Source organism: Euprymna scolopes, chromosome 9 (assembly GCF_053919585.1).
Source record: "Euprymna scolopes isolate OS-2025 chromosome 9, ASM5391958v1, whole genome shotgun sequence".
Classification (NCBI taxonomy): domain Eukaryota; kingdom Metazoa; phylum Mollusca; class Cephalopoda; order Sepiida; family Sepiolidae; genus Euprymna; species Euprymna scolopes.
The window spans coordinates 76,124,231-76,137,948 of record NC_136490.1 but is presented as its reverse complement, the minus strand read 5'-3'; the positions used below and the strand labels follow the sequence as shown (position 1 = coordinate 76,137,948).

The 13,718-nt window shown below is 33.4% G+C and overlaps 1 protein-coding gene across 6 annotated transcripts in view; it reads right to left on the bottom strand.

Moving 5' to 3' along the window:
- LOC145284712 (band 4.1-like protein 4A) overlaps window positions 1-13,360 on the bottom strand; it is a 402,359-nt gene extending 388,999 nt beyond the window's left edge. For 2 of the 6 annotated variants that reach the window (XM_080133620.1, XM_080133623.1), the window contains exon 1: window positions 12,364-13,360. In XM_080133620.1, the coding sequence (XP_079989746.1) occupies window positions 12,364-12,531 (168 nt within the window). In that variant the 5' untranslated portion in view covers window positions 12,532-13,360. The remainder of the gene's footprint in view (window positions 1-12,363) is intronic. The other 4 variants (XM_080133621.1, XM_080133624.1, XM_080133622.1 and 1 more) reach the window with 3 other exon arrangements.
- Between the last annotated feature and the right edge of the window lie 358 nt (window positions 13,361-13,718).

Here is a 13,718-nt window from a genome sequence, read left to right as displayed (position 1 = left end):
GTCAAGACACATGAACAATGAGTAACTTTTTTTAAAACATTTTCCATTTTTGTTAAATAAAATATGAAATAAAGTTGATAAATTCTGTTAGAATCAACGGTATCATTAATGCTCTTTGGACAAAACGTCCTATTTCTGCAGACTAATTAAAGGATATCCACACAACAACTAGCCCGCTTACCCTACCATCACAATTGAAACTACGGTGGCAGAATGCAGTACTCCCTCTCCCCCACTCTTATTGCGCATTCATTTCGAGAATTTCTACATTCAAACCTAAAATCCCAACATTCATTTTATGAACCTTCATATTTTTTTTTATCTTAAAACAAAAAAATGAAGGAAATAAAATGTCTTAATCCGTAATGACATCTTCACCCCAAAACATCTAGATTCCTATAAACACAACTTTTGAGGAAAATAAAGACAAAAGTCGGCACATATGAAGTACTAGGCTAGTTTCTACTTAAAGTCTTTCTAAAATCTTTTTTATTTTTTTCATCTAGGATCAAAGTGTCCTTTTTCTTCCAATTAGATTCGATTCCCACTTAGAGATTGACCTGCTTGTTGTCGGTTCTGGACAAACCGTAAAGTAGGTGGTTTATTTTTAGAAAGAGTTGGAGGATCTTACTAATCAATTTCTTATTGTCCCATTTCTCACAAAATTTTTATTTATGAATAAAATTAAAATTTTGTAAAATATTTAAGTGGAGTGGTCCCTAGAGTAAATGTTGTGACTAAGGTGATTCTAGCCAAGAGTAGGACAGGCCTAGATAAGTTTCTTTAGACCTAGGATGGCCAACCACCCCACATTTTCCTCACACTATTGATAGTCTTGTGTCTAATGTGTTCAAAATGTAAAATTTATATTTTTGCAAATAATTCAAAGAGTCATACCTTTTCTTCCCTCGGCAAGAGAAGAACTTTCGAGATTGAGGCAATTTTTACATGGCCTCAACTTAGAGTAGCTAGAGCCCCACCCCCTGAAAACACTTCATGGGGAGGCTAGTAAATAGGGATAATGTGGCATTTTGATAAAAGTCTAATCTCACGGACAAAGGATAAGCACGCAGCGTTACATTAATATATATTTTATTTTATTATTTTTTTATTTTAATCGTATTTCCAATTTAACTGGCAATGAAGAACAGATTTTAGTTGATCTTTTTTCTTCATTTTTTTTCTCCTTGAAAAATGCCTTTAATCGACCTAAACACTAACTCTATGGTGATTAATAAGAAAAGAAAAGTAAAAAGTTCTTTAATTCAGTCTTCGAAAAGTAATATTCAAAGTATTCGACTAAAACTGCATCACAACTTCATCGAACCAAGTTATTGTCCTTGATGACCCACACCGAGAGAGTTTACGTAATTCAATCCAAGTTTATTTTTATCGTTTTTGTAAAAGAAAAAAAAACCTAAAAATTAAAAATATTGATAAACGGCAAAAATAATCTAGTCTGAATATCAATGTAATCGTTCAGAACAAAATCAAATTTGATATTTTAGGATAAACTTAAAAAATATATCAACTTCTACTACCCAATAATTTAGAATGTTTGTTTTGACTTTTTCTATTATCTAAATAATAAAGCTGTTTCACATTACACAATATCAGTGTTTATTATTCTAGTTGGTGTACACAAAGTAAAAGGTTTCGCACCCCTCCGTCTTTTTTTTTTGTTGTTTTTTTTTTAACACTTTGAAGTTCTTTTTTTTGCTCATTCTTCCATCGAAAGGCGCTGGTTTCCTTTTACAACCAAACAATAACAAAAACAGACTCTACAAAGCATAAACAAGTCCCTATTCACTTTTCACACGGGCAAAATTAGTTTTAAATGTTGAGAATATCTAGTCTCCCTGTCCCCATTAAACTTGGATTGGGACAAAACAAAAATAGACTCCTCGGTCTCGGAGGATTTTTCCTCGTCAGAATAGACATAGATCGAAGCATGGATCAACCTTAGGTAAATGTGTAGTTTCCCGACCCATATCATTTTATTGAAAAAAAAAAAATGGTATACAATAACTGAACACTTGTATTTTTTAAGATCATGACATGCTGAACGTATTGGGATGAAAATTGATTTAGTATTTCGTATGAAGTAAAAAAAAAAAATACATAGTAAATAATCCTACACACTGGCATATTTCCGAGATGGACATGTTTCAATATAAAACTTGAAACGGCAACGCCAATGAAGAAGAGTTAAGGTGGAAAAATTTTAAACAAAATATTTATAAAAATAGTTGCTTAACAACATAATTGTTCCGTTTCAAATAAATTATTTTTATATAACTCACTGAAAGACTTCACTTCTTTTTGTCTTAATTTTCTCTATTCCAAAGTTTAAATTGATTAGCTTTACAGACGGCCATCTTGGAAATATGTCAGTGCGTCAGCTAATTTGCTAATGTCAAAAGTGCTTTTCTTCCTATCTCATACTGTTGTGGTAGTTATGTTCCTTGAGTAACTCTGAAGTAAAGAAGAGTCATTGCCCTTAGTTTTATGGATTTTCCTGTAATGGTAATATAGCATGTGATGAATCAGCTTTCAACTTATCCGTTCATTATCGCAACACTTATCCGATAATCCCCATAACATAACATGGTGTCAGAAGCGAGATTATAAAGACACACTTATACCAAAAATAAACAAATTGGAATAGTGAATTAGATGTAGCATTTGTTTTTATCCACAAGGATTAAAAAAAAAAACCGTACGTCACCGATAAACACTAAACTAGGATAATCATCTTTATCCCAAAACAATAAGATTTAGCATGGCAACTTCATCTCAAGTTCCTTAACCAACAATAGATTGATCCAGTACAAACATTGCCAAATCAATGGACAGATTTACTCAACAAGTCAGGCTCTATTTTGAAAGTCCTTTATGCAACAATAATGACGTCAAGCCTAGAAATCTTTTTTATAAACCGGTGTCAAGGGACAAGAAATAAGTGACACATTTGTTTTTCAGCATGAAGAAGAAAGAACCACTGAAATGTTGATTAAATACTTTAGGCAGTATGCAAAGCCAAGGTTGAATTTTCGTGTTGCAAGACAAACTGTTGCAGCGCAAACAAAATTCAGGCGAATCTGCACACTCGTTCTTTAAACAGCTTTAGCAAATAACCAAACAGTGTAAGACACCCTTATAATCGATCTCTTCATATTCAGCATTTACTAAAATCAGCGCAGAAATCGAATAGCACTATGCACAGTTGAAACAGAGGAAGCAACTTGCAAACAAGTTGGATTTCTATGCACTCCAGTGGAAGAGAGCAGTACACATGCAATTCAGGCAAAGAATAATAAAAAGCCAACACAGTGTGAATATTGTGGCAAAGAATATTCTCAAGGAGAGAGTCAGCAACAGGAAAATCGTGCATGATATAAAACAAAAAGGGACATTTTACTAATGTTTGCCACTTCAAAATGAGAAATTAAAGACAAATAAAAGAATGACAGTCACAGTTGTAAAAAAAACAAAAAAAAACAGGAGAATCTACATGACAACGCAAAATGAAAGTAATATTAGTGGTTCGAGTAAAGATATATATTTGCACACCGTTCAGCAATTACCATTAACTACTACAGAGGCATATGTTAAACGAAAAATTGATAACAGACAAATGTAGATATCAATGCTAAAAGCAACGGCAATAGGGTTAATTGCTTTGGGGGAACAAGAATCGATCAAGAAGGAAATTATCAACTAGGAGTAAAATTCCACAACAGATCTATTGGTGCAAAATGTTGTAAATTCAAAAGTGCCAATATTGATAGACTTCATGGGAGTTAAGATTAGTGACCTTAAACTTAGTGGTAAAATCAGTCCCTATCACTACAAAAAAATCATCAGGTACAGACAAACGATGACCATGCATCCAAGCAGAATAGAATACCATTTTCAATCTCAAGATCAAGTTGTAAAGGAAATTTAAATGCAAGAAAGAAAATCATTCAGAGATATTCCTGATGTATTTGATTCTATTGGTTAGCTAACTGGTGAATATACCATTGATGCAGACCCAGAAGTATAAACAGTTGTATAACTCTCAAAATGAATCCGGATAGAAAAGTAAAAATGGAACTGGACTCCTTAGTAGATCAAGGTGTAATACACCCTGTGACAGAACTAACACTGTCGGTGAATTTATTTGTTTGTGTTACCAAAACCAATGGTTCTGTAAGATTGTACCTAGATCCTCGTGACTTAAAGTAGTGTGAAGACCACATTATGTCAGTACCAACATTTAAGGGCGTCACCACTGATCTAAATGGTGAAAGATGGTTCACAGCTGTTAACATCAAATCTGGATATTGACACCTAAGCCTGGATGAGAATTCAAGAAGGCTTATAACATTTAAAACACCATATGGTAGATACATGTTTAACAGGTTTCTCATGGGAGTAAAATGCGCCAGAGATGAATTTCAGAAAATTACGAATTAAAGAGAATTTTGGTGACCTTAAAACGTCCTTTCTATGCATGATGATATAATCGTATATGGATTCAAAGAAGATGGTATCATCAACTAATGCTTAGGGCAAGGGAAAAAATTGCAAGTTCAACTTAGAAAAATTTGTGGGAAATACCCTATTTCAGTCATATCTTGAAATATGGTATCAAACCAGGTTCTAAGAAAGTCGAGATGATTATACAAAGAAAACCACCCAAGGATGTAAAACAGCTCACAGTTTTCTAGGATTGGTTAATTACCTAAACAAATTCTTACAATTGCGATCTTCACCCTTTGTGACTTGATATCTAAAAGAAATTATTTCACATGATCGAGAAAATCAAAAAGAGATTAGAAAAAATACAACACTAATATTTGGACCCGAAGGAATCTATTGTATTACAGGTGAATGAATTAACCACAGGTATAAGTACAGCTCTGCTACAAAAGGCGATGCCAGTTGCATTTGCACTGTCAGGCACAGAAACTTGATACTCAAACATAAAAAATGTTAGGCATCAGTTTTGGAAAGATTTCACTATTATGTGTGGGGTCACAAAATAGCCATCCACACATAAGCCATTAGAACTGACAAATTGCTAAAAAACTGGGCACGGCCAAGACAGAAGGAGGAGATAAGTATTTTTTGTCTCTCTTTAAAAAAATCTACCAAAAATCAATTATCCAATCAAAACGAAATTTTCACTGATTATTAAGTGAAGAATAAACTTTATAACAGTATACTTCTTTTTAATAATCGATATTTATATATATATTTTTTTACCTTGAAAACCACTTTTTTTATTTGTTGTTACAAATATGCTTAAAATAATCAGCCGAAACTGAATAAAATACATTGTATTGTGGGTGGGGTGAGGATTGTAGATAAAAGAACAAAAAAAAAAAAAAACAGCGCACGTATCAGATTTTAAGACTAAAAATCTGAATTCTCAAGGAGTTTAAATTTTTATTCATTGTGCTTTTAAATGTGAAATTCGTTGAATATGTTAACTATTATCTTTCAGATTAGCAACAAATATATATATATATATATTCATTATTTTTACAAAAAAAGACTATTTTTGAATCTTTGAAAAATAAATTATTAATTTTCTTTTAGTGAGCCCAATATTGCTAATATACCATTAAATAGGAAATTCTTTGAAGAATCGATGTCAAAAAAGAAAAAGGAATCGCTAAATAACTGTGCATTTTGCTAAAAATACGATAATTTCTTTCGTCAATTTGTCGTTACGTGATATTACCTCAGCTATGGTAAGCCATAGAGGCCTACAAACAGTTGTTTGTATTTACAAACAGTTGTTATCTCCCCCTTTTCCTTTTTGCTGTAACTTGCGTTTGACTTAGTTTAAAGTGTTTTTTTGCATCTACCACACTCATCCAGAAACACTTGATCCTGATGGCAAGATGTTAGATGCAAGAGTTGAATCCAACACATATGGCATCTAGCATTCCCGAAATGGTCACCCATCTGGTACTGGGCAGCTTCATCGTTGCTTAACTTTGGGGTTATGTAGGAAACAAATATGTATCACTTATGAAAAAAGAATTAAATCCTTATAAAGTTGATTCTTTACTTAATCGTCAAAACAACCGTTAGAAATATATGGAAATTTACTGAACTAAATGACTTCATTTATTCATGTAAAGGCTACCGTAGTTTCTTCGAAACTATCATTAAATTTTGAATTTTTTAATTTCGCCTAAGTTACCTCTTACCATTTTGGAACTTTAGAAATGAAATTGAGGTGCAAGATGATATTAGGCTTAAGAGCAACAAAATCATAATACCAGCATCCCTGCAAAGAGGTAGAGTGAAAGAACTCCATGTATCGCAGGGAGTTGAGAAAACGAGATTAAGTATCCCCAACATTATCTCCGCCCCCACCCCCCATGTAAACAGAAAACAGTAAAATCTAAAAATGTTACAATGAATTCTAATCGGTAAATGTCGGCGCATTACTTACGGAAAAACCGGTTAATTAAACCGCAGAAGAAGCACCTGTTAAACCACATAAGTTTTATAACTGAAAGAACGAAAAACATAAAAATGTTTGGTGCTTTTTTGTAAACCGCATTAAAAAATACGTAAGACAACCCCCCCCCCAAAAAAAAATGTACTGTAATGTATTTTTTTAAATTTTGTTTTGAACAATTTTTTCTTCGAATTTTAAATTATCCGCCAATAAAAAAAAAAAAAAAATTAATTCTGTTATGAAAAAAAAAAGTCTTTCCATTACCCCCCCTCCACTTGGAGTGCTTTCCTTCTTTTTCATATAACTTTAAATGTTCCACAAGATTCGTACGCCATGTGAAAAGGCGCTTTTTGCTACGTGAAGGCACACTCAACTGCCGTTGTTTATGTTACCGCGCGCTCGTGCGTAGTGTAAACGGAAGCTGTAAAATGGCGGAAAATAGTCCGTTAATACTACGCAAAGGGTAAGTATGCGACGGGTTTAATTATCGGATTCGTTGTTAGCGAGCTCGATTACCTCTAAAAAAGAAACAAAAAAAAAAGAAAAAAAAAAGAAAAAACAAATTAAAGTGGTCGGTGTTCTGTTGTAGCGTATCCCTATATTTACCTAATTATTTTTTTACAGTTTAACTTGATTTCGCATTTGTACCCATTTTTCCGGATGAATAACATAATAGTCTTCCTTGATTGTGACAACATCGCTTCCTACTACTTCTTTGCATTCTTATTCTTCGATAAAAATAAACTAAATATGCCTAATTCCATTTATCGACGATCCTTCTCCATTCACACTGTACGACGGTCACGATTCCATTTCTTCCTATCACTAACCTTAAGTTCAGGTGACAACAGACCCCTGTACAAAAGAAAAAAAAAGAAATAGGTCGAATAAATAATAAGAATAAACCTGTGCCAGTTGACACGGTTAAGATTCGGATTAAAAATTGTTACAAAAATAAATACAATTTAGGCGCGCAGTATGATTATGATTATGTTGGCGCGTGAAAAATAAAAAATAACTCCCACGCAAATTCCGGCGTGGCCTTATATATTAAATCGACTCAAAACGAGCGGACGTAGTACAGAGAATCCCACGTGATGTTTCCGTCCAATGGGATTTCTCCAAGGACATTTTTGTAAACTTTTCTTCTTAAGCTCGCTGGGAGCCGGTCCAAATAGTATTTAACCACACACAAACATCAAATCTCTCAACTGCATTCTCATTCGGACGTTCCACGCGTGCTACTATCACTCTACCATTTTCACCGCTCCGCGCTCCGCGCGCTTCATACAATTTCACAGGCGAACATTACCTATTGCCTCTCTTAACATAAGATCCCAGTGTAGTATCTGTTCTTCAGATGCTGCACTTCAATTTCTTGTTCTCTGTCAATGGAGGAGAAATCCTTCACGACTGAGACAATTTTTATTTTTGTTCCTTTTCTCCACGTTAAAAAACGACCCTGGTGTCTAGCTCTGTCCCGTGGGGAGGCATTGTAAATAGGAACATATGAACAGTTCAACAAAAAAAGACATTCTCCCCTTTTTTTTATACGAACACTTAAAAGGACTTCTGAACTCATTATAAAGAGAATTATATTTTATTTGTTAATGGTTGGTTTCTGTGAATAAACCTCCATTTGTTTTGCATGTAAGTCTTCTTTTTATTTATTTGTGGAGGAAGTTAGTTCCTAAAAAGGCCCGACGACCCCCACAAACCTTTTATCGGATTTTCTGCCTCACTTCGTAGTTTTTTTTTCCACCAAAATTAAATAAATAAAATGGAAAAATTAAAATTAAAAAAAAAATCTCCCTCTTCTGAGCAATAGAGACTCGGAAATTTTCATAACTATGGAAATCCTTTGAATGTTCTGCAAAAAAATGTGGTTTTGTGTTTTAAAATGCTATCTGGTGAGCACGTAGGTAATCATTGCTGGCTGGTGATCTGATATGCGTGATCATTCACTTTATATACGAAAACATTTAAACCTTAAAATTGTGCGTTTTATTTATTTACTATGTTTATATGTAATCGGCTAAAAACGTAGACCTTGGAGAGAGGTGGGGGGTCGAATTAGCCAACAGTATAAGGGTAGAATTTTACCCATTTTAATTACTAAATTTCTAATTTAGAATAATTTTAATTAATAAACAAAAATAAAACGGGCAATTATAAAAAAAAAAAAAAAAAAAAAAAAAAAAAAAAAAAAACAATAAAATGCTCTTTTCTGCTTAATCAGAACGTCAGGGAATGCCAGCGGAATTGACCAGCATTTTAAAAAAAATTTTACATCCGAACATACATGTGCTAGGATCAAAGTGTAGCCTAACAATCAAATCTTTTGCCAAACTTGGCCTTATGGACAAGATCAAAGTGTAGTTTTATTTAGTATCTGTTCTTCAGATGCTCCACTTCAATTTCTTGTTCTCTGCCAGTGGAGGAGAAATCCTTCACGACTGAGACAATTTTTATTTTTGTTCCTTTTCTCCACGTTAAAAAACGACCTGGTGTCTAAATCTGTCCTGTGGGGAGGCACTAGGCAGTGTAAATAGGAACAATCAATTTTTTTTTTTTTTTTTTAAATTTAATTTGTTAAAATTTATTGTGTGCTTTTCTGGATTTAACAGAAGAGAAGGGAATGTTTTTACTGTTGTTTATTTATTTGGGTTTTTTTTTTTTGTTGTTTTTTAAATAATTTTTCTAGTTTATTTGGGGTGGGGGCATAAATTGTTATTTATTCTTTCAATCTTTTTTTTAATCTTTGGGGACAGTATCTTACCACCTCGAGTTTCAATCAATGCATTTGGATGGATGATGGAAGCCGATAAAGTGGAACTACCGTGGAATTAGGTCTATTTTCGAAACCTTAGAAAAAAGAAAAAATGTTGCCGAAATAGAAATGTTTTGGGGTTTGTGTACAGTACACACAGATTCGAAAAAGTTGTCAAAAAACAAATGTTATCAAAGGCAAGATAAGTTACTTTTCTACCTAACTAGATATGTTTTCAGTGTTTTTATTCAATGTAACATGTTTATTCAGCTCGAAAAACATACAATGTTTATCGATGTATTAGAAAATTTAAAATGGTGCGCTTTGAGACAGCAAGTTTGGGAAAAGGAGTTATAAATAAAAAAAAAACTAGACAAAATACGGTTAAAAACTCGCTCAATATATGTTACCGTGACATTGGCTGACATATATTCGGTGGGTTTTTAACAGTATTTTGCATATTTTTTATTTTTAACTCCTTTTCCCAAACTGCCGTGTTAAAGAGATTCGGGCGCCATTTTAAATTTTCGAATACATCGGTAAACACGTTTTTCGAGCTGAATAAACATGTTACATTAAATAAAAAACACTAAAAACATATCCAGCTAGGTAGAAAAGTAACTTATCTTGCCTTTGATAACATTTATTTGTTATATATTTGTTTTTTTGATAACTTTTTCGGTACTTGTACAGTTTAATCAAGACATTTAAAAATGAAAATATTGAAAGAAGGTTATATTGTACGTATTTGTTAGGAACGAAGTTCTCCGAAAAAAAAAAAGTCACTTAATTTCATCAAGTAGTTTTTTTATTTTTTTTATTTTACAGCGAAAAAACAATTTATGATACCGAGCAAAAGGTTCGGTTTTTAGGAAGAAAAGCTAGTAATAATGATGGGGAGGGAGTGTCGGCGCTTTAACTGGAGTTATCTCCCCGTGGCGCGTTCAACAAATTTCATAATGGCTGACTTCAACGCGCTCTCATAAAAACGTGTTTTTCTGCTGTAAAATAAAAACTGCTCGATCAAATTAAATGAAATGTTAAATGAAATTTTTTTTCGGAGATCTTCATTCCAAAACGGATACGTGCAATATAATCGTTTTTCGATATTTTCATTTTTGGAGGTCTTGATTAGACTGTACATTACAAGTACACTTTTTCGAATCTATAGTGTACAAAACCCTAAAGAAAATGACACTAAAACATACGGATGCAAAAGGGTTATGTTACTATTAATAAATGAGCCACCTCAAAAAAAAAAAAAAAAAAAAAACCCGAATTGGAAAAACTTCCTAAAGTAAATGGTAAATATGAAGAATTACTCCACCCTCGAAAATTCCCTTAAAATTGCCACTCTTATAGGTTTTCGGTGTCGCTGAAAACGAAAATAACGTTTAAAATTACGGCAAACGAGTAGTTTCCAAGATATGAAGAAATGTTAGTTTTAAAAAAAGTGAGGGGGGGTCACTTTTCTATATTAATTTAACATAAAATGAGCACTCACTTTGTGGCCACGATTTTTCTTCGTGAAGAGGGGACAGCTTTCTTTCCACCCTCGGAAAATCCTTTAAAATTGCCACTAACTTTTAAAATCCCAGGAAACAAGTAGTTTCAAAGATATGAAATGCATGCACTCACTTTATGGTCACTTTTTTTTTTGGAGGAGGGAGGGACTGCCGGTTTGTTTTTCGTTCTTTTTTTTGGAGGGGGGTATTCAATTATAAAACTTATAGTTTTTTTTTTAAACAGGTGCTTATGCAGTTTAATTAACTGTTTTGAGCAGAAGAACTGTTTAATATTTTACAAAAATTCTGTTTACATAATATTAAAGTTCTTCTGCTCGGTTAATGTCGGCGCGTTCGTGTTACTTACGTTAAACGGTTAATTAAACTGCATAAGCACCTGTTAAAAAACTTTACGAGTTCTATAATTGAATATCCCCCTCCAAAAAAAGAACGAAAAACAAACCCCCAAAAAAAACGTGACCATAAGGTGAGTGCATTTCATATCTTGGAAACTACTTGTTTCTTGGAATTTTAAACGTTAGTGGTAATTTTAAAGGATTTTCCGTACCCCTCGAAAAAAAAAAAAAAAAAAAAAAAAAAAACTGTGTCCACAAAGTGGGTGCTCATTTTACGTTAAATTAATATAGAAAAGTGATCCCCTACTTTTTTAAAACTAACATTTCTTCATATCCTGGAAACTACTCGTTTTCCGTAATTTTAAACGTTATTTTCATTTTCAGTGACCCCGAAAACCTCTAAGAGTGGTAATTTTAAAGGAATTTTCGAGGGTGGAGTAATTCTTCATATTTACCAAATATATAAATAGTATGCATTTGAAAAAAAAAAAAAAAAAAAAAAAAAATTAAACTCGTTTTTAATACGGAGGAGGTTTACTTGATCTTATTCTTAACCTTAAGTGGGGGACAAAAATGAAAAAGTCGGTTCATTTAATATCTGTACTAAGTGACTAATCGACGACGGCTGTACTATTTCCTGTCTCTTCCGTAAATTGCAATCGGAAAAATTCGGATCGATATGGTTTTTCTCAGTACCCCCCCCCCCTTCATAAACCCCAATACAAAGTGTAAGTCCGAAGTGGCAATAAAGTTCAGCATGACCATACGAACATAATATGGTGCTAATGCACTTACTGATCCGCGCTACTTTTTAAATCGTATTTCCAAGTTTAATTAAAGTTTTGTTTTTTTATTCAATTGTAAGGTTAAAGTACAGAATAGGTACTAAACACCCTCCCCATGTTAAGAATGTTTTTTTAAATAATAACGTTATTTTATTTCAGCACGGATCAATAAGTGTATTACAGTATTACACTGTATTAGTACCAAAAATATAGAAATGTGTGCACATAAGGGTACCCTTACCGAATTGGGTTATCGTTCTTGGTTCGTGAGAATAGATTTTAGTGGAACTCTCGGTTACTAATGATGTGTTTGTAAAATCTAAACTTGTTTATTGCATTTTTGTGTTTGAGAAAATAAAAAGAAAAAAAAAATTTTCCGATGTTTATTTTTAATGTCACTTTTTTCGTGCAATGAATCTAGTCGAACCATGATAAAACAGTGTTGTAATATGCTAGAAATAAAAACAATTATTCTTCTTACCTTAACTGAAAGGTTAACTTCCTTGTCATCCAAAAGTATGATCCGACAAATGTAATCCCCTGGTTTTGTCCCGGCTTCGACATAATTACAAAATTTATTGCTCGATGTGATTTTGTCTTTGTTGCCACGAAAAAATCGAGGCAGAAACCTGAATAACTTGGCAGACATGGCAAGGTAAATAAATAAATTAAAAAATGGGGTTAGTAAATAGGATTGTCCTGTTTGAGTCGAATTTACCCAAACGAAGTTTCAACGCAACGGAAAAGAAGTCATGAGGACGGGGGTGTTTGAGGGGAGACTAACGAATTGAGTTTACGATGCGCGCGTCTATCTCCGGTGTGTCTCTGTCTGACTAAATAGGAAGATAGAATGACAAAAATGGAAGACGTGGAAAGAAAGTTGTGTTGCTTTTGAGGGGGCATAAAGATTGTCGTTCCCTGCTTTAAAAAAGGGGCAGGTGTAAAAAAACAAAACAACAACAAAAAAAAAACGTGTATCGTTCGTTGACAAAACCGTATCTTAATGTCAAGCAATCGAATAAACAGTTTTACAGTTTTTGTTAGTAATTACGTTTCCATGTTACTGCTACTAGTTACAGTAACTTGAGGTAGTAATTATAATCGAATGAAACTTTAGTATTACTTTAAGCAAAGAGGGTACAAGGAGTGTGGTTCCATGATCCGATATGGTCATTCCATCTTCACGGCAGGTGCGCGCGTGCCATCCAGGGGAGGAAGCGAAGAAGTTTTTGTGTCCGTCGCCCCGGCGCGGCCCATTCACACACGCACTTGAGTCGCTGCAGTAGTAGTGGCGTGTCTTCAAACAGTAATAGCAGTAGTAATCAACAAAACCTATGGCTTTGTCCATCTTACATTCTTTCTGTATTTCTTTGAACGAAGGAAAAAGCGCAATTTTTGTCCCTAGAGACTTTTTCTTACGACACACAACCGCGCTTTGATTATTTGTTGTTGTCTAACATAAAGACTCAATCAACAAGAACGGAAAGAAGGGGAAAAGACATATAAATAGAACGAGGAGAGGGGGTAGCTGGTTTGCTGAAGAGTTGGGGTTGCAGCCAAGATCAATTACTAAGCAAATCATTTCATTCATATGATTAATTTGATATTAAAACACACACACACACACACATACATACATACATACATACATACACACGTTATTGTCCATGAGTTTTCGATAAAACAAAGCTAAAAGCGTTGCTGTATTTTTAAGAGTTCTTTTAAAATATTATTCGTCACTTTGTAGAACTTAATTAAAAATAAAACTTATATTAAAAATGTTTACTGACAACTCTTGTCAGTGTGTTGTTTTCTTTCCGATTGAAATTGTTTTGT